Source organism: Aythya fuligula, chromosome 1, assembly GCF_009819795.1.
Source record: "Aythya fuligula isolate bAytFul2 chromosome 1, bAytFul2.pri, whole genome shotgun sequence".
NCBI lineage: Eukaryota > Metazoa > Chordata > Aves > Anseriformes > Anatidae > Aythya > Aythya fuligula.
Window position 1 is genome coordinate 35,845,645 of NC_045559.1, and position 21,268 is coordinate 35,866,912.

Genomic DNA, 21,268 nt, shown 5'->3' on the forward strand with positions numbered 1-21,268 from the left:
TGGAGCAACATTTTCCCAGTATTTTACACAGCTTTGTGTAAAAATCAAGGCTCTGCGAAGCCTGTGTTAAGAAGTCAACCAAGAAAGGCTGCATCATCTTTAGCTACAAGTGCATGTAGCTCCGTACCTCAGCCCGAGCAGGGACCTCTGGAGATAACCAGTACGTTTGGACATGTACAGGGCCAGCACATGGTGGTATCTTGTTGCTTCCCCACAGCTTTCAGCTGAGAGTTTACCTCACCCAGAAGCTGCATTTTTGTGCTTGAATTGGTACGTGGGTACCATAAGGTCTCATGAACTCCTGACAACTTATTTTCTTAGGTCAATGAGTTTGACTTCACTTATGGGAGAAATTATAAAGCTATGGACAAAGGAAAAACAAACAAACAAACAAAAAACCTATTTGTATTTTCGAGGAACTACAACAAACTCTCCAGTGTGTGTCACCAATGAGAGCTTCTCACTTGAGCTGTGTGCTGAAGCACATGGTAATCAAGGGTTTATAAAGCAAAAAGGACTTAAAAATGCAACTATGATTACAAAGATTTAGGAGTGCCAGGCATAACAAGATTCCCACCCAGCACTGCTCAGGTCCAAACGCCAACCCCAACACATCCCTGAGCCAATACCTGTCTTATGCTTCCTGGCAATGAACAGCGTTCTGCTGGCACACCCAAGACTTATCTGCTAAAAAGCACAGAGCAAAATAAAATATTGAAGACATTTATGAAGTATCACTGATAAATTGTACACCTAAAATTCAGGTTTTCCAATTCCCAGACTCCCTGGTGTCTGCAAATAACAGTTTCTGAAAGAAGCCTATACCCCTCACCATGAAACACTAATACTATCTTCAGGCTTCACTTTGAGGTGTATGGCTTAGCAGAGAAACGTAAGTGCAATGAAGGGTTTAGGGATATTTGGAAGTAGACCATGAGCAGAATGTTTTATTTTCTTAAAGAAAGGCATTGTCTTGAGTCAAGGTGAATATGAAAATTTTATCCTTCCAAAACCAGCTGGATATTCTCTGCACTCTAGGAATCTAGTTTCTTGCACAACTGAAAAAACGCAGCTGATTGATAGGTACTCTCTCTGCTTTTATATGGGTAAAATAGGACTTTCATCAGCTCTCCTAGGGAAAGGACCACTGAAAACAATATAATTTACATACAGTGTACTTGTCCTGTTGATGACCTATATATATTTATATATACAAAGCCACGAGGGGGAACTGGTGCAAAGCTTATGAGTAAGGGAAGAAGACTGCATATTGGTCTTAATGCCTGAAAAAGAAATCGCAGGCAATTTAAATAAAACAGCAACAAACAGGTGCATTTCCAAGACAGAATATATATTATTCTGTACTAAAAGAGAATATTTGAAGCAAACTTCAGCTCAGCTCCAAATTATTTTTTCAAATGGGCACCTAAAGTCCTATTAAACTGTATCATGTGCAGATACAGATGTGAAGAGCAGGCACAAGATTAAAGAAACGCCTGGAAACAGCTTCACTAGCAGAAGTATATTTTATTAACACACCTTACATAGTAGTGCACATCATTATGTTAGGTTTAGCAACTTATGGCTTACCAGAGGCATTCTTAGCTTTCTAAATGTGAAATAAAAATCTAGCATTGGGATGAGAAAAAATGAGCATATGGGAAGGATATTCACTGTCTGCAGTGCGTGCAAACATTTCTACCAAGGAAGAAGACGTGGGGTGAATGGTCAAGGTCAGAGACCCCCAAAACTGTGTACATCACCCTTCTGGAGGAAGATGACAAAAAATTCCACTCCATCACCATGACAACTCGTGCTACATCATTGCCATGGTAACCAGATGAATATCATTAGTTTTTAACCACACGCATGGCGAGCAGGTGTCCAGTGCACCAATGAGGAGGAGCCACTACTGCAGCCACCACTGCCACCATGGCCACCACCACCGCGAGCACTTGGCTCTGCCAGTCGTGCCCAACACATCTTTGTGCTTTCACCTGACCTCTTTCTGCACTTCCCAGCCACCGTCCAAGCTCCCCACCACTCACTTCCAGCTCTCAAAACTAAGTTCATCTTGTTGCTGGAGTGCTAGAGTGCTTTTTTTTTTTTTTTTTCCCTCCCCAGTGATTTATCAGGCTAAAATTAAATGCCACTAGAAAATTTTCATCTTCATGATGAGTCATTGAAAATCTGCTCTATTAAACCAGCGCACCATGGGGTAGCTTTACACTCTGCATTTGCGTCCCACACACACAGTTGCAATATCAGTTCAAAGGCACTGTCCTGTCCCCTGAAGAGCTGCGATTTCAACACAGTCATGACGAAAGAATGTGTTTACTGCACGCCACCAAAACCCACTTTATCATATTCTAGTGCTGGTTCAGCCAAGGCCGCAGCCTCCCCGGCAGGGTTGTCATCGTGTGTGGTGATGTACGACAGCAGCAGGAGAAACACAAACTGACACTCTTCAGATGACATCAAAGCCCAGTAATTTTCTGCTGGGTAGTGTTTTTCATCCAGCTATCTTCCAGCATGGAAAAAAAGGAAGAATAAGTACAACCGCTAATGGATTTTGACTCAGACTGGGGATGGGAGGTGAAACATGGGTGATGGATGAGTTTGGCCATCAGCACAGACTTCTGTAGCAGGTCTGGGAGGGATTTGTGGCACGGCTTCACTTCCCATGGACACAGCTCTGTGCAAGGTAGACTACCAAAACATTCCAATGTACATTGGGCTTAAACCCTAGCCTGATGCTGCCTTTGCCTCCCAGCATGGCTTCCTTGAATGCCTTTCCCTCACAAAACAAATCCTGCTTGGGGAGCACACGCTGACAAAGATGAGAAGTGATTGAGAGAAGCCTCCTTGGGAGCCTTTGCATGGAAAGCTGGCACATGCTCACCTTTGATAGACAACTACTCAAATTGAAAAGAAATAGATAATACCCCCTCCCACCCCACCCCACACCCCCTCCCGCGAAGGGAAAAAAAAAAAAAATCTTCCTAGAAGCATATGTCAAAAGATGTAGGTTTGAATAGATTTGCCTCACTGCAGGATCATGTCTTGACCAGTTCTGGAGCTGAGTTTGGAGCAAGAGAGCTGACAAAAAGACATTATCAAACTCCCTAAATGGACTTCAACAGTCATTAGATCATATTGCACTGTCTTGGCAAAAGATAATTTTGTTCTTCTGTTGTGTAGGAAGAAGAATGAGGAAAAGAAATATTCTATACAAAGCAATGCAATTTTAAGTGAATGGGTAGTTTCCAACAGAAAATCATAAAAGCCTTTTTACATTTTTCTTTCAATTCATTGAAAAAGTCCCTCACAAAGGAGATGAAACAAAATAATTTTAGCATTCATATATATATTAAGGTATGAAACTAGATACTTGTTATTGCTGTTTACAGTTGAAATAGAGCTGCATAAATAACTCGATAGGAAAAAAAAAGCCAACAATACTAAAACAAACCTGACTAGAGCAGTAAAATCTACTGCATGTTTATAAACGTGCAGGAGAGTTTAAATTATTTTATCCTGGATACAGATTTATTCCAAAAATACTTTTTTTTTTTTTGTCTTAACACTACCCTCTAGTGGCAGATTTTGTTTCACTGAAGCAAAAATATAGTTCAGTGTATTGATCTTACACATCAAAAAATGGTACAAAAATTGCAAACAGATATTTGCTTACCTGAGTTGAATTTAACGCCTACACTCTGCAGTCTTGAAGAAATGTCAGCTTTGAAAAAAAGCTGTATCTGGATTGTCTCTAAATATAACTTATAAAAGAAGTGTCTAAGAAAATCCTATCATGAAAAGCACAAAATAATTAAATCTATATAAAGCATGGCTGCAGAATAACCTTCCAGATGGATAAGTTCCTTAGTGCTTGGTGAGCAAATTATACTCTGAAGCATGAAGCTTATGTTTTTAATATACTATTACTGTATCAACTCCCTGAAGACATTTCAGCTGACAGCTCTGAAGATAAGTACAGCAAGAACTTGAAACCGTTCAGTTTCGGACTTTGCACCTCTTTCTTGACTAGTTGGATATACTATAAGATCATTGGTAAGTGTATTTTTGTTTGTTTGTTTCTTTGTTTTAAATGTTCTCTTCCCTGGGAACTACTTAGCAGTGTTCCCTAAGAATCTGCTCTAGAGCATTTAGAGGTCCATGAAAGCTGGTTGTTTTTCAAGAACCACCTTTAAAAGCCTGGGAGCAGGCAATCCTGCAAGTCTAGCAAACAGGACATAAGAGTGGCCTGGCTGAACAGGGATGTCCTTCTGGAACTAGCATGGAAAAAGAAAATCTGAGACCTCTGGAAGCAAGCTCTAGCTTCATAGGCAGATTACAGAGCTGCAGTTCTCATCTACAGGGAGAAAACAAGAAAAGCCAAAGACCAACTTGAGTTGTCACTGGCCACTGTGGTGTCAGACAACAAAAAAAGGTTTTTTCAAGTATGAATACAGCAAGATGTCAAAAGAAATCACTGAAATGATACTGGGAGTGGATGGCCACCTAAAAATAAGGAGAAAAAGGTAGAGGCCTTCATATACAGCACCACCCCACCACCTTGTCTGCCCTGCCTGTCCCTCCTGAGGAGCTTGTAACCATCTATTGCAGCACACCAGACACAGGACACATCCCACTGGGTTTCACTTACGCCGATGATGTCGTAGCTCTGGGACTGGGCCAAGACTTCTACCTCATCCATTTTATTCCTCATACTGCGTGCGTTTGCATAGAAGCACCCTCATTGTACACTGCTCCTGATGGAGCACACCGAAGGACCTCACTAGCACACCACGCCTCTGATTCTAGCACACCACCCCTTAACTTATCACTGGTGGGTCTGGTTTTATCCCTTTCCCGCTTTGGCTCTAGTTTAAAGCCCTATCTATCAGCTCGGCTAATTCCTGGGCAAAAATCCTTTTCTCCCTCTGAGAGAGGCGCATCCCATCTGGTGCCAGCAGGCCTGGTGTCATGTAGACCTTCCTATGATCAACAAACCCAAAGTTCTGCTGGCTGCACCAGTCTCGAAGCCATGTATTGATGAGCTGAGTCTAATGGTCAACATTGATCCCTCCTGTCGGAAGGACAGAGGCAAACACAGCCTGTGCCCCTGAACCTTTAACCAGTCACCCCAAAGCCCTAAAGTCCCTTTTGATTGCTCTTGGACTTCTCCTTGCTATTTCATCATTACCAGCCTGAAAAACCAGTAGCAGGTAGTAGTAGGTGGGCCGTCCCAGGTGAGTGCCTTTCCTGGCAATGTCTCTCACCCGAGCCCCAGAGAGGCAGCAGACTTCCCTGGGGGTTGGGTTCTGTCAGCATATCGGGCCCTCTGTCCCTTTCAGAAGGGACATATATATGACAATAACCCTTCTCTCTTTCATGGCAGAAGATGTGGGAATGCAGGGGATAGGTTGTTATTAGTACTGCTAGTAGGGGAGTGGTTGGACCAGATGGTCCTGGAGGTCTTTTCCAGCTTCCTGGCGCAGATAGCTTCCTGGCGCAGCTGGTTAGTGAGCCTACCAGGGGAGGTGCCCCGCTAGACCTTCTCTTCACAAACAGAGAAGGACTGGTGGGAGATGTGGTGGTCAGAAGCTGTCTTGGGCAGAGTGACCATGAAATGGTGGAGTTCTCTATTCTTGGCGAGGCCATGAAGGGGACAAGCAAAACCACTGTATTGGACTTCTGGAGGGCTGACTTTGAGCTGCTCAGGACACTGGTTGGCAGAGTCCCTTGGGAGGCGGTTCTGAAGGGCAGAGGAGTCCAGGAAGGCTGGGCGCTCTTCAAGAGGGAAATCCTAATGGCGCAGGAGCGGTCTGTCCCCACGTGCCCAAAGACGAGCCGGCGGGGAAGAAGACCGGCCTAGCTCAACAGAGAGTTGCAGCTTGAGCTTAGGAGAAAAATGAGGGTTTACAATCTTTGGAAAAAAGGGCGGGCCACTGAGGAGGACTATAAGGATGTTGCGAGGCTGTGCAGGGACAAAATTAGAAAGGCCAAAGCTCATCTGGAGCTCAATCTGGCTACTGCCGCTAAAGACGACAAAAAATCTTTTTACAAAGACATAAACGCAAAACGGAGGACTAAGGAGAATCTCCATCCTTTACTGGATGCGGGGGGAAACCTTGTTACGAAAGATGAGGAAAAGGCGGAGGTGCTCAATGTCTTCTTTGCCTCAGTCTTTAGCGGCAATACCGGTTGTTCTCTGGATACCCAGTACCCTGAGCTGGCGGAAGGGGATGGGGAGCAGGATGTGGCCCTCACTATCCACGAAGAAATGGCTGGCGACCTGCTACGGCACTTGGATGTGCGCAAGTCGATGGGGCCGGATGGGATCCACCCGAGGGTACTGAGAGAACTGGCAGAGGAGCTGGCCAAGCCACTTTCCATCACTTATCAGCAGTCCTGGCTATCGGGGGAGGTCCCAGCTGACTGGCGGCTGGCAAACGTGACGCCCATCTACAAGAAGGGCCGGAGGGCAGACCCGGGGAACTACAGCCCTGTCATTTGACCTCAGTGCCAGGAAAGCTCATGGAGCAGATTATCTTGAGAGTCTTCACGCAGCACTTGCAGGGCAAGCAGGCGATCAGGCCCAGTCAGCATGGGTTTATGAAAGGCAGGTCCTGCTTGACAGACCTGATCTCCTTCTATGACAAAGTGACGCGCTTGTTGGTGATTCAAAGATCGAAGCCGAAATTTCCTTAAGTGGTATATTCTTTATTGCAGCGCTGGATGCACGGGGGATCTCTCCACCTATCGTGCATGTTCAAAGTAACAAACTATCTCATATTTATACAGCAAAACAATGGCTATTCTATTAATGCCTGTACGTATTTATTACCTAAACCTGCCTACTCTCGCTTCATATGCTAATTAGCTTATCAGTCCTCGCGCAAAGCCTTCCAAGAATTGTGGGCCGGGGTCTTCGGGATGTGGGCAGTGGTCTTTGGGAGGAAGACCGTAGGTCTTCCTCGTGATGCACTTTTCACCTTTTGCTTAAAAATGCCAGGTTGGATGAATCAGTTGTTTTCCAAGCTGCAGAAATGCTGAGTTGGCTTTCGGCCTAACTGAGAGTCGGCAGATAGCGGGATGTCTCAGTTAACAAGACATAACAGAAGGTTGACTCAAGTTATCTCAAGTCTCAGCCTGACTGAGGGTCGACAGATAACGGGATGTTTCAATTAACAAGATGCTTCAACATAACAGAAGGTCGACAGATAACAAGATATCTATTTTGTTCTCATTAATTTTTAACCACCAGATTTATTCTATCCTAAAGTGAGTTTATACAATGTCAGTGGATGAGGGAAAGGCTGTGCATGTGGTCTACCTTGACTTCAGCAAGGCTTTTGACACCGTTTCCCACAGCATTCTCCTCAAGAAACTGGCTGCTCTTGGCTTGGACTGGCGCACACTTTGTTGGGTTAGAAACTGGCTGGATACCGGGCCCAAAGAGTCGTGGTGAATGGAGTCAAATCCAGTTGGAGGGCGGTCACTAGTGGCATTCCCCAGGGCTCGGTGCTGGGGCCGGTCCTCTTTAATATCTGCATCGATGATCTGGACGAGGGCATTGAGTGCACCCTCAGTAAGTTTGCAGATGACACCAAGTTAGGTGCGTGTGTCGATCTGCTCGAGGGTAGGAAGGTTCCGCAGGAGGATCTGGACAGGCTGGACCGATGGGCTGAGGCCAACTGCATGAAGTTCAACAAGGCCAAGTGCCGGGTCCTGCACCTGGGGCGCAATAACCTACAATAAGCTACAGGCTGGGAGATGAGTGGTTGGAGAGCTGCCTGGCGGAGAAGGACCTGGGAGTATTGGTTGATAGTCGGCTGAATATGAGCCAGCAGTGTGCTCAGGTGGCCGAGAAGGCCAACGGCATCCTGGCTTGTATAAGAAGCAGTGTGGCCAGCAGGGCTAGGGAGGTGATCGTCCCCCTGTACTCGTCTCTGGTGAGGCCGCACCTCGAGTACTGTGTTCAGTTTTGGGCCCCTCGCTACAAGAAGGACATCGAGGTGCTCGAAAGAGTCCAGAGAAGGGCGACGAAGCTGGTGAGGGGCCTGGAGAACAAGTCCTACGAGGAGCGGCTGAGGGAGCTGGGCTTGTTCAGCCTGGAGAAAAGGAGGCTCAGGGGCAACCTTATTGCTCTCTACGGGTACCTTAAAGGAGGCTGTAGCGAGGTGGGGGTTGGTCTGTTCTCCCATGTGCCTGGTGACAGGACGAGGGGGAAGGGGCTAAAGTTGCGCCAGGGGAGTTTTAGGTTGGATGTTAGGAGGAACTTCTTTACCGAAAGGGTTGTTAGGCATTGGAACGGGCTGCCCAGAGAAGTGGTGGAGTCACCATCCCTGGAGGTCTTTAAAAGATGTTTAGGTGTAGAGCTTAGGGATATGGTTTAGTGGAGGACTGTTAGTGTTAGGTCAGAGGTTGGACTCGATGATCCTGAGGTCTCTTCCAACCTAGAAATTCTGTGATTCTGTGATTTCCCCACGTGATTAAGTAACTAGGCTCAAGAGCTCACGAAGAGGGAAGTCTATGGCTAGTTTAATGAGGAAGAGGCTTGCAGCTCTTTCTCGAGGGCCTCGATGATCATGGCTTGCTGCTGGGCCGTGGCTTCCAGTCTGGCTTGTCGAGCTTCGAGCCTAGGAAAGACATACAAGCAATTATAGTCGCGTGGATACAGCAGGCCTCAAGAGTATTAAGCCGGGAAGAAGAGCATGAAGTAGCAGAGCCCCAAGCAAAAGCATCTTTCAGAAGCCTGCATGAACTTGCTGTGCGGCAAGAAGGCAACCCTCTGGCTTTCACACAGTCCCCGAAAGTGAAGCCTTGCTCCCCCTCTCGTACTCCCTTACCATTGCACGCGCTCCTCCAGATGTTTCATAACCGCAGCTGAAGCAGATGCTACCAGAACGCTTTGCTGTTTCACACGAGAAGCTGTTACTTCCCTGTCCATCTTCTCTATAGCAATCTGCTGGAGGCCAACTATGTAATTCAAGCACTGGATATACTGTTGTTGCAATCGCAGCAGCTGTCAAATCGGAACAGGGATTCACACAAGTGAGCTTAGGCTTCACAGAAAGGAGTCGACAGATTCGACTCTCCAGGCACCTCTCAAAAGCCACGTTACATGTACGTCAGCATCTTTTGTACTGGCCCCTCTCCGACGTCTACCTTTGTTCCCTACCAGCCGGGCTTACACAAAGCCCCCCGACAGGAGCAGATCCCCACTTGGGTTTGCCACGAAAAAGGCCTGGGCCCCTGCAGAGGCGGCAGCAGACTGCCTTGCCATACCTTGTCTTTATTCTTGTCCAACTCCTTCTGCAAACGCCTCTTCTCTTCCTTCAGGTGCCCGTGGCGGTGCATCGGGTCTTCAAGAGGAGCTTTGGATTTGGGCTGCTCTTCAGGAGCACGGGGAAGCTCCTGCAGCAGCTGTCTGACCACACCCTGAAGAAACGGCATTACACGAGAATGCAGAAGTCAGTAAGGACGCGACAAGACGAGAGACGCGTTTACTCATTCGATCCTGTCAGTAGATCGGTCTGCAGCTGCAATTTGAACCTAAGAAATGTGCCCGCCACCAGCAGGCGTCTGCACAACTGATCTGTGTCACTCTTCAGCACAGTCACCTGTGTATTGTCCTGAAAATGCGGCCGAGTTTCAGCATCCTGTTGTTCTGGAAGGTTTTCTTTCTCCTTCGCAGACCCCTGAGTGAGCAAGAACACAGACAGTCAGGCAGCGTGGAAGGGTTGCCCTGAAAGAACGCACCACTGCCCTGTCTTTCAGCACTTGGGATGCAGAAGCACAACGTCTGCCACAGCTTCGTCATCCTCAGAATCATACCTCAGCATTGGAACCTCCATCTTCGCCTTCATCTCCAAATTCATCGTCCTCTATTGACAGCAGCAGCAAGGAATCTGCGAATGAAGTCAGAAACGAGGCGCTCTGAGTGTCCGTTGCTCTCTGCTTTTCCCCATCCCTCAAGCCCTGCATCAAGTGACGCAGAGCGGTTCAACTCCGCAGTACAAATGCAGATAGGAAGTGTTTTCCCGGGGTGCCTTCGCACCCAGCCGCAGCACGGTATTCTCTTGGCTTCACCACCTCTTGCTGCCTCCTTTCCAGCAGGAGGTGCCTAAGCATGACAGCGCACGTGGCTCTAAGCAGCACCCCACAAGTGGCTGGGGGCATCCAGGAAGAGACTCTGGCGAGCAGGAGTCCTGGGGCATGGACAGTTTGGGCTATCTGGTCTCTGGACGACACCTCCAGACCCTGGTGTTTTGGGGCGCGTTGCACTGGCCAGGAGGCATTATAGAAGCACTGTGCAAAGCATCCTCGTGCTGACGGGAAGTCAACAGGAAAGAGCACTCTTTCCGTAGCGCTAACAGAAAAGATCGCCCTTCTCTGAGATGCACTGCCCAAAACCTTCCCAGGAGCCGGACCCCTAGGTGTTGCCACTTCAAAATGGGCTAGGAGTTCACAGCTCCGACCCCATGACAACCATTTCCCTCTGAGGGGTTCAACCTTCAGATCGCTTCCTGGGCAACGGAGTGTCCATCTCCGTCTCCCCAGGCTTCTCGTCAAATTTCAGGATCTGAATCTCTCCATCTCCCGCTTTCCCACTTGCAGACAAGAATTCACAAGGGTCATTATCTTGCTCTTCCTTCGCTTCTGCTGCTGCTAGGACAGCACCTGCAAAGGAGGCGAGAAACCAGTCACTGTGTTTCCTTCACTCTCTTTCTCCCCATCACTCCAGCCCTGCGTCCCAGAAGTGGGTTATTACTCTGCTACAGGCCAGAGTGGGCTTTCCGCATCATCTCGTCCACTTTTAAGGATCCCGCCTACTCCGCTCAGTGCGAGTGTGCCTAATCGGTACCCACCAGTTGTCACTGGGCAGGAGCCTTCGGGCACTGCTGTGCCTTTTGCAGCATCTGCAGGAGACTCTCCCGGGACTTCCGAGCTCGCAGCTTCCTCCAGTATCTCATTCAAACTACAGACAGAAAGAAAGGGAATCCATTTGGGGAACAGTAACCACAGCCTCGCCTACAGTCCTCGCTAGAAAAGCAGCAGCCGTTCATTGTCCAGCCCGTACAGCTTCAAAGCCAGCCGATAAAGGGTTACACACACACTGCTGCTTGCGCTCCTCTTGCAGATTTCCTATTCATTCCAGGCACCTTCAGTCAGTCCGTAGATGCCTCTTCCCCTCTACAGGGTAACTCCCTGCTGCTGGACAGCTGTTACATCCTCTGTCCAGCCTGGCAGAGGGGAACCTGGGGCTCTGGAAGAGACCACTTGCACGTTTGCTTCTTAGCTAAACCTTGGAAGATAAATAAACACAAATTTGCTGCAGACCCGGGCTACTACTGAAAAAGGATGCGGGAAGGAGATGCATCCGCAGATGCCACTGAGCGCAGCCGACACAAAGGTCTCAACGCCTCCTTAAACTCCGGTGCCTCTGCAAGCGGTCCATAAGACAGCACGGACATTTGGACAACTCCCTGCAATGAGCGACGCACAACACTTACTCTGTGTTATGGAGCGCTGCGAAGTAATTCTCGGCTGACCTGCCGGTGACGTCTTTCTTAAAAGGATCGGCACCATGCCAAAGAAGTCGTCGAATGATGTCCGTATCCCCCGCAACAGCAGCAATCACGCAAATATTCCTAGAGCATCCAAAACCAGGTGGAAAAGACATCAGCTTCGCCTTGCTGTTGTTTTAGTCCCCTCCCCGTTTGCCTCCCAGGCAACCGATTCCCCCCTTTCCTACAGGGACTGCGAAAGCAAAGGCAAAGCGCGAGCGACCTGCTGTTGGCCGGGACCTCAGGAGGTCTCCAGGCAGGTCTCCAGCTATCAGGTCAGACTGGGCTGCTTGGGGCTTCTCCCATTCTGCCCTTCAAAGCCTCCTTCAGAGGCTGGAGGCTGCACAAACTTGTGTGCTGGGAGCACTGCAGACAATGCTTTCCTGCAGCCCTCAGCGTGGAAAACAGCCCCTGCAGGAAGACCGCAGCCACCGCAGATCTGCTTTCACAAGGCATGCAGAAGGAACTCCCCCTGTGCGGCTCCAGCTTCTTTTGCAAAGCTCGGTCCTGTGCCTCTGATCAATTTCACTTGAGCAATGCTAAGGAAACCCAGGCGAACTTTTGAAAAACCCTTCACCTTCCAGAGCAATCTCTCGCGTTCACGTTCGCTCCTTTTTCCAGAAGGAACTCTACCATCTCTTTGCAACTGCAGGAGACGGCGAGAGCAAGTGGCGTGCATCCCATCTGCAAGGAGAGAGAATCTGCCTTAGCATAGGAGAGAAAAGTGGCTTCGCTTTTTTTTTTGGAAGGACAGCCTTGCCCGAGCTACCAGGTTACCTTATTCTGAGCGTCAATCTGGGCATTGTGCTGGAGTAAGATCCCCGCCACAGACACGCTAGCAGTGTGGACAGCGAGGTGAAGGGCGGTGCCGCCGCCACGATCTGCGACGTTTGGGTCAGCGCCGTGCTCTAGCAGAACAGCCACGCAGCCTTCTTGCTTGCACGCTACCGCCTGGAGAGCAGAGACAGGAAGGGAATGACTCGCAAGGCCTACGCTGCTCTGTGCCAGAGAGAGCTCCCCAACACGCGAGGGTCTCCAACGGGCAGGGAACACGTGCCCGTCCTGTGCTGACCGCAGCGCCCCTGTGTCTGCGTGGGCCTACGTCAAGAATGCCACCGGGAAGCCGTCGTCCCTCCGAGCGGAGCTGACAAGCCCCATCTACAGCAACGGCGTCGTGTTTTCACGTACCCTCATCAGGGGCGTGTTCTTCAGGTTGTCCCGTGGGTTCAGCTTGCACTTCTGCCTCAGCAGAAACTGAACGACATCCACGTGGCCATTGGCGCAAGCAAGATGCAGAGGAGTCCTGCAAATTCCAGATACGCCATGAAGGCAGACAGCCCCCGACGGGCCGGCCCAGGGCCCAGAGCGCTTCCGCCTGGGCTGGGCGCTTCCAGGCAGGGCCAGGGCCTGGCTGTGGGCACTGGCTGCCCCTTACCGCCCCTCCGCATCCCGCCAGTTGATGCACAGCTTCCTCAGCCACCGGTGCCGCTGCAGCAGGGCCAGGTCGCCGCGGGCAGCCGCGGCATGCAGCACAAGACCCCCTGCATGCTGCGTCGCGGACGAGGCCATGGCCCACCTCAGGGCAGTGGCACCAGGAGGCGCAGGGAGACGGGAGTTGAGACGGCTGGGAGCCCTGTGGCAGAGCAGAGGCACCACACGAGGGCAGAGCCGCAGCTACACTCCCGGCCACACACGCGCTGTCGCTTCCCCAGTGGCGGCGACAGCACTGAGCTCTGCCTGCTGCAGGCAGCACAAGGCTTTGCTGCCAGGACACGGGCAGGGGGTCACAAAGGGTGTCACAAAGGGCGTCACCAGGGGCATCCAGCCTGGGGGCACCGCCCTCCGGGGGCAGGGGGCGCCTGCCCAGCACCTCCACTGCAGGGTGGCCTCACGGGCAAGAGGCACAGGGTGGGCGCAGGGTGGCCTGGGTCTTCACATGCAAGTCGGTGCCGGCCTATGAAACTCTCTCCAGTGAGGAGGGATAGCACGTGAGGAGGTGTTGCGCCGGGGGAGGTTTGGGTTGGCCATTAGGAGCTCATGTTGCTTTTCAGTCCTTAAAAACGGCGACGGTCTGTGCATTGTGCAGACACTGCAGCCACTTTCCTGGCAATGGGGCTCGGGGGCTCAGCTTGACCAGTGCGCTTGATGGTCTTGAAGGTCTTTTTCATCCTCAAGAATTCTGTCCTTCTACAACAGGCTAGATGCCAAGTTTATTGAATAGCAAGGTGGAGCAGCATGTGTGGAATGAAATGCAGGGGAGGAGCTGCACAAGGTGGAAGCCAGAGTTTTCCAGGCTTCCCTCATGTCTTCAGATCTGCTCTTTGCTTTCTGGAATTCTGTGCTGTGCGTCCCCCTTACCAAACATGGGGCAGCTTCTAGATCCTTCTCACAGAAACTACCCCTATGGCCCCCTGCTACCAAAACCTTGACACGTAAACCTACTACATTATCTCAACCACGGGGCTTTCCAACCCCCATGGCCACATTCCCAAATCTCCCCCTTCTTTATTAATATCAACCATTTTCTCGACACGAATTACCACTCCATATGTAACACATACCATTAGCAGACTGGAGCAGTGAGACTAAAAGCAAACTAAAACCATTTCCCCCTCTTCCCACTCCTGAGCAGTTCTCTTCAAGACCTGCTCCCACACGGCTCCGTACCACAGGGTCCATCCATCCCCCAGGAGCAAACTGCTCCAGCACGGGTCCCTCACGGGTGGGCAGCAGCTCCCCCCAGACCCCCTCCCTGCTCCTGCGGGGGCTCTCCATGGGCCGCAGCCTCCTCCAGGCCACATCCACCTGCTCCACCGGGGGCTCCTCCACCCATGGGGGGGCTGCAGCATGGAGATCTGCTCCGTGTGGGACCCATGGGCTGCAGGGGGACAGCCTGCTCCACCAGGGGCCTCTCCCTGCACAGCCCGCAGGGGAACTGCTGCTGCCTGCCTGCAGCACCTCCTGCCCTCCTGCTGCGCTGAGCCTGGGGGCTGCAGGGCTGAGTGGTTTTTTTTGTGTGTTTGTTCTCCCTTTCTTCAATCTGCTCTCCCAGAGGCCCACCCAGCCTTACTGGGCAATGTAGGTGGGCAGGGCTTTTTTCCAGCATGGAGGCACCAGAGGCAGGCTGATGAGGTGTGGGCAGAGCCAGCGGAGTCCCCTCCCCTGTTGCTGCCCCCTGAAGGCGGCAGAGGCTCCGTGTGCAAGCTGTGGGCGGGTGGATGGCCTGGGCAGCCTGGTGGCGGAGCTCAAGGAGGAGGTGGAGAGGTTGAGGGCTATCAGGGAGTGTGGGAGATGGACCTGTGGGGCAACTCGCTGCCGCGCCTGAAGGAAAGGCACCGGGGTGAGACACCCCAAACAGTGGTGGGCCCCCTGCCCTGTGGGGCAGAGGGAGGGGACCTAGGAGATGCGGAGGAATGGAAGCAGGTCCCTGCTCGGCGTCGCAGGCAGCACCCCCCACCGGCCCTGCCCTCCCAGGTGCCCTTACACAACAGGTTTGAGGCCCTGGAGCTTGAGAGACCAGTGGGTGAGGTGAAAAGTCTACCCAGGAGGATGCCTAGGGCAAGGAAGTCGACTCCACGCCTCAGGACTGCCTCCACCAAGAAAGAAGGGTGATCGGTGATCATTGTAGGCGACTCCCTTCTCGGCCTGACCCTACCCGTAGGGCAGTCTGCTGCCTCCCTGGGGCCAGGGTCAGGGACATTGCCAGGAAGCTTCCCAACCTGGTTCGCCCCTCTGATTAATAATATCCTCTATTGATAGTCCGGGATGGCAGCGATGATATTGAAGAGAGAGGCCTGAAGGGTATCAAACGGGGCTTTAGGGGACTGGGACGACGAGTAGATGGATGGGGGAGTACAGGTCGTGCTTTCCTCCATCCCTCCTCCCCCCGAGCAGCACAGGGGAACGAGGGAATGGGGGTTATGGTCAGTCTACAGCGCTTCTTCTCTGCCGCTCCTTCTCGGTCACTCTTGTCCCCTGTGCTGTGGGGTCCCACACACGGGATAAAGTCCTTGATGAACTGATCCGGTGTGGACTTCCCACAGGCAGCAGCTCTTCCAGAACTGCTCCAGATATGGGTCCGTACCACGGGGTCCTTCTCCACCTGGCAGCTCTCCAACCACTCCTCTCCCAGCCTGTAGCTCTGTTTGGGGTTATTGCGCCCCAGGTGCAGGACCCGGCACTTGGCCTTGTTGAACTTCTTGCAGTTGACCTCAGCCCATCGGTGCAGCCTGTCCAGATCCTCCTGCAGAGCCTTCCTACCCTCAAGCAGATCGACCTGAGGGATCCACCCGAGGGTACTGAGAGAACTGGCAGAGGAGCTGGCCAAGCCACTTTCCATCACTTATCAGCAGTCCTGGCTATCAGGGGAGGTCCCAGCTGACTGGCGGCTGGCAAACGTGACGCCCATCTACAAGAAGGGCCGGAGGGCAGACCCGGGGAACTACAGCCCTGTCATTTGACCTCAGTGCCAGGAAAGCTCATGGAGCAGATTATCTTGAGAGTCTTCACGCGGCACTTGCAGGGCAAGCAGGCGATCAGGCCCAGTCAGCATGGGTTTATGAAAGGCAGGTCCTGCTTGACAGACCTGATCTCCTTCTATGACAAAGTGACGCGCTTGTTGGTGATTCAAAGATCGAAGCCGAAATTTCCTTAAGTGGTATATTCTTTATTGCAGCGCTGGATGCACGGGGGATCTCTCCACCTATCGTGCATGTTCAAAGTAACAAACTATCTCATATTTATACAGCAAAACAATGACTATTCTATTAATGCCTGTACGTATTTATTACCTAAACCTGCCTACTCTCGCTTCATATGCTAATTAGCTTATCAGTCCTCGCGCAAAGCCTTCCAAGAATTGTGGGCCGGGGTCTTCGGGATGTGGGCAGTGGTCTTTGGGAGGAAGACCGTAGGTCTTCCTCGTGATGCACTTTTCACCTTTTGCTTAAAAATGCCAGGTTGGATGAATCAGTTGTTTTCCAAGCTGCAGAAATGCTGAGTTGGCTTTCGGCCTAACTGAGAGTCGGCAGATAGCGGGATGTCTCAGTTAACAAGACATAACAGAAGGTTGACTCAAGTTATCTCAAGTCTCAGCCTGACTGAGGGTCGACAGATAACGGGATGTTTCAATTAACAAGATGCTTCAACATAACAGAAGGTCGACAGATAACAAGATATCTATTTTGTTCTCATTAATTTTTAACCACCAGATTTGTTCTATCCTAAAGTGAGTTTATACAATGTCAGTGGATGAGGGAAAGGCTGTGGATGTGGTCTACCTTGACTTCAGCAAGGCTTTTGACACCGTTTCCCACAGCATTCTCCTCAAGAAACTGGCTGCTCTTGGCTTGGACTGGCGCACACTTTGTTGGGTTAGAAACTGGCTGGATAGCCGGGCCCAAAGAGTCGTGGTGAATGGAGTCAAATCCAGTTGGAGGGCGGTCACTAGTGGCATTCCCCAGGGCTCGGTGCTGGGGCCGGTCCTCTTTAATATCTGCATCGATGATCTGGACGAGGGCATTGAGTGCACCCTCAGTAAGTTTGCAGATGACACCAAGTTAGGTGCGTGTGTCGATCTGCTCGAGGGTAGGAAGGTTCTGCAGGAGGATCTGGACAGGCTGCACCGATGGGCTGAGGCCAACTGCATGAAGTTCAACAAGGCCAAGTGCCGGGTCCTGCACCTGGGGCACAATAACCCCAAGCAGAGCTACAGGCTGGGAGATGAGTGGTTGGAGAGCTGCCTGGCGGAGAAGGACCTGGGAGTATTGGTTGATAGTCGGCTGAATATGAGCCAGCAGTGTGCTCAGGTGGCCGAGAAGGCCAACGGCATCCTGGCTTGTATAAGAAGCAGTGTGGCCAGCAGGGCTAGGGAGGTGATCGTCCCCCTGTACTCGTCTCTGGTGAGGCCGCACCTCGAGTACTGTGTTCAGTTTTGGGCCCCTCGCTACAAGAAGGACATCGAGGTGCTCGAAAGAGTCCAGAGAAGGGCGACGAAGCTGGTGAGGGGCCTGGAGAACAAGTCCTACGAGGAGCGGCTGAGGGAGCTGGGCTTGTTCAGCCTGGAGAAAAGGAGGCTCAGGGGCAACCTTATTGCTCTCTACGGGTACCTTAAAGGAGGCTGTAGCGAGGTGGGGGTTGGTCTGTTCTCCCATGTGCCTGGTGACAGGACGAGGGGGAAGGGGCTAAAGTTGCGCCAGGGGAGTTTTAGGTTGGATGTTAGGAGGAACTTCTTTACCGAAAGGGTTGTTAGGCATTGGAACGGGCTGCCCAGAGAAGTGGTGGAGTCACCATCCCTGGAGGTCTTTAAAAGATGTTTAGGTGTAGAGCTTAGGGATATGGTTTAGTGGAGGACTGTTAGTGTTAGGTCAGAGGTTGGACTTGATGATCCTGAGGTCTCTTCCAACCTAGAAATTCTGTGATTCTGTGATTTCCCCACGTGATAAAGTAATAGGCTCAAGAGCTCACGAAGAGGGAAGTCTATGGCTAGTTTAATGAGGAAGAGGCTTGCAGCTCTTTCTCGAGGGCCTCGATGATCATGGCTTGCTGCTGGGCCGTGGCTTCCAGTCTGGCTTGTCGAGCTTCGAGCCTAGGAAAGACATACAAGCAATTATAGTCGCGTGGATACAGCAGGCCTCAAGAGTATTAAGCCGGGAAGAAGAGCATGAAGTAGCAGAGCCCCAAGCAAAAGCATCTTTCAGAAGCCTGCATGAACTTGCTGTGCGGCAAGAAGGCAACCCTCTGGCTTTCACACAGTCCCCGAAAGTGAAGCCTTGCTCCCCCTCTCGTACTCCCTTACCATTGCACGTGCTCCTCCAGATGTTTGATAACCGCAGCTGCAGCAGATGCTACCAGAACGCTTTGCTGTTTCACACGAGAAGCTGTTACTTCCCTGTCCATCTTCTCTATAGCAATCTGCAGGAGGCCAACTCCGTAATTCAAGCGCTGGATATGCTGTTGTTGCAATCGCAGCAGCTGTCAAATCGGAACAGGGATTCACACAAGTGAGCTTAGGCTTCACAGAAAGGAGTCGACAGATTCGACTCTCCAGGCACCTCTCAAAAGCCACGTTACATGTACTTCAGCATCTTTTGTACTGGCCCCTCTCCGACGTCTACCTTTGTTCCCTACCAGCCAGGCTTACACAAAGTCCCCCGACAGGAGCAGATCCCCATTTGGGTTTGCCACGAAAAGTCCTGGGCCCCTGCAGAGGTGGCAGCAGACTGCCTTGCCATACCTTGTCTTTATACTTGTCCAACTCCTTCTGCAAACGCCTCTTCTCTTCCTTCAGGTGCCCGTGGCGGTGCATCGGGTCTTCAAGAGGAGCTTTGGATTTGGGCTGCTCTTCGGGAGCACGGGGAAGCTCCTGCAGCAGCTGTCTGACCACACCCTGAAGAAACGGCATTACACGAGAATGCAGAAGTCAGTAAGGACGCGACAAGATGAGAGACGCGTTTACTCATTCGATCCTGTCAGTAGATCGGTCTGCAGCTGCAATTTGAACCTAAGAAATCGTGCCCACCACCAGCAGGCGTCTGCACAACTGATCTGCGTCACTCTTCAGCACAGTCACCTGTGTATTGTCCCGAAAATGCGGCCGAGTTTCAGCATCCTGTTTTTCTGGAAGGTTTTCTTTCTCCTTCGCAGACCCCTGAGTGAGCAAGAACACAGACAGTCAGGCAGCGTGGAAGGGTTGCCCCGAAAGAACGCACCACTGCCCTGTCTTTCAGCACTTGGGATGCAGAAGCACAACGTCTGCCACAGCTTCGTCATCTGTGGCCCAGGCTTCTACAAAACTAACATGCAGCATTTTCCCTTCCTGTCCTTCCCCTGTCACCGCCGACTTTGACAGTTAGATGAGATGATGCTGGAGCCTGTAGTGGGTTTACGTGTCAAGGTTTTGGTAGCAGGGGGCCATAGAGGTGGTTTCTGTGAGAAGGATCTAGAAGCTGCCCCATGTTTGGTAAGGGCCCCACTGCTGACCAGAGCTGAGCCAATAAGCGATGTTGTTTTGCGCCTCTGTGAGAGTATATTTAAGACAGCGAAAAAAACGCTGTGCCACACAGCAGCTGGGAGAGTGAGAGGAGTGAGGAACAGCCTTGCAGGTGCCAAGGTCAGTGCAGAAGGATGGGGAGAGGTGCTCCAGGCGCCGGAGCAGAAGTCCCCTGTGGCCTGTGGTGAGGACCATGGTGAAGCCGGATGTCCCCCTGCAGCCCATGGAGTACCACGGTGGAGCAGGGTTCCACGCTGCAGCCCATGGAGGAGACCACGGTGGAGCAGGTGGCCCTGCACCGACGGAGGCTGTCGCCTGTGGAAGACCCCTGCCGGAGCAGATTCCGGGCTGGACTTGTAGCCCACGGAGAGGAGACCACGCAGGAGCAGGTGACCTGGCAGGAGCTGCTGCCCATGGGGGACCCAGGTTGGAGCAGTTTTCTCCTGAGGGATAGACCCCATGGTACGGACCCATATCTGGAGCAGTTCTGGAAGAGCTGCTGCCTGTGGGAAGTCCACACCGGATCAGTTCATCAAGGACTTTATCCCGTGTGTGGGACCCCACAGCACAGGGGACAAGAGTGACCGAGAAGGAGCGGCAGAGAAGAAGCGCTGTAGACTGACCATAACCCCCATTCCCCCGTTCCCCTGTGCTGCTCGGGGGGAGGAGGGATGGAGGAAAGCACGACCTGTACTCCCCCATCCATCTACTCGTCGTCCCAGTCCCCTAAAGCCCCGTTTGATACCCTTCAGGCCTCTCTCTTCAATATCATCGCTGCCATCCCGGACTATCAATAGAGGATATTATTAATCAGAGGGGCGAACCAGGTTGGGAAGCTTCCTGGCAATGTCCCTGACCCTGGCCCCAGGGAGGCAGCAGACTGCCCTACGGGTAGGGTCAGGCCGAGAAGGGAGTCACCTACAATGATCACCGATCACCCTTCTTTCTTGGCGGAGGCAGTCCTGAGGCGTGGAGTCGACTTCCTTGCCCTAGGCATCCTCCTGGGTAGACTTTTCACCTCACCCACTGGTCTCTCAAGCTCCAGGGCCTCAAACCTGTTGTGTAAGGGCACCTGGGAGGGCAGGGCCGGTGGGGGGTGCTGCCTGCGACGCCGAGCAGGGACCTGCTTCCATTCCTCCGCATCTCCTAGGTCCCCTCCCTCTGCCCCACAGGGCAGGGGGCCCACCACTGTTTGGGGTGTCTCACCCCGGTGCCTTTCCTTCAGGCGCGGCAGCGAGTTGCCCCACAGGTCCATCTCCCACACTCCCTGATAGCCCTCAACCTCTCCACCTCCTCCTTGAGCTCCGCCACCAGGCTGCCCAGGCCATCCACCCGCCCACAGCTTGCACACGGAGCCTCTGCCGCCTTCAGGGGGCAGCAACAGGGGAGGGGACTCCGCTGGCTCTGCCCACACCTCATCAGCCTGCCTCTGGTGCCTCCATGCTGGAAAAAAGCCCTGCCCACCTACATTGCCCAGTAAGGCTGGGTGGGCCTCTGGGAGAGCAGATTGAAGAAAGGGAGAACAAACACACAAAAAAACCACTCAGCCCTGCAGCCCCCAGGCTCAGCGCAGCAGGAGGGCAGGAGGTGCTGCAGGCAGGCAGCAGCAGTTCCCCTGCGGGCTGTGCAGGGAGAGGCCCCTGGTGGAGCAGGCTGTCCCCCTGCAGCCCATGGGTCCCACACGGAGCAGATCTCCATG

General features: G+C 52.0%; 1 protein-coding gene across 1 annotated transcript; it reads right to left on the reverse strand.

The window, feature by feature from the left end:
• Positions 1 to 12,152: 12,152 nt before the first annotated feature.
• Positions 12,153 to 13,148, reverse strand: LOC116501778 (ankyrin repeat domain-containing protein 7-like). The gene is made up of 4 exons (XM_032207364.1): positions 13,015 to 13,148; positions 12,768 to 12,882; positions 12,357 to 12,530; positions 12,153 to 12,263 (listed from the first exon to the last, which is right to left on the reverse strand). Exons 1-4 carry the CDS (start codon positions 13,146 to 13,148, stop codon positions 12,153 to 12,155), a joined length of 534 nt encoding a protein of 177 aa, XP_032063255.1.
• Positions 13,149 to 21,268: the final 8,120 nt, after the last annotated feature.

Excerpts from the sequence above, each read along its gene's own strand:
- LOC116501778 (XM_032207364.1), bottom strand. The coding sequence starts at position 13,148 with ATGGCCTCGTCCGCGACGCAGCATGCAGGGGGTCTTGTGCTGCATGCC. Across the intron at positions 12,883-13,014 it reads TGGCGGGATGCGGAGGGGCG|GACTCCTCTGCATCTTGCTT; the intron begins GTAAGGGGCAGC and ends TGGAATTTGCAG. Across the intron at positions 12,531-12,767 it reads AGAACACGCCCCTGATGAGG|GCGGTAGCGTGCAAGCAAGA; the intron begins GTACGTGAAAAC and ends TCTGCTCTCCAG.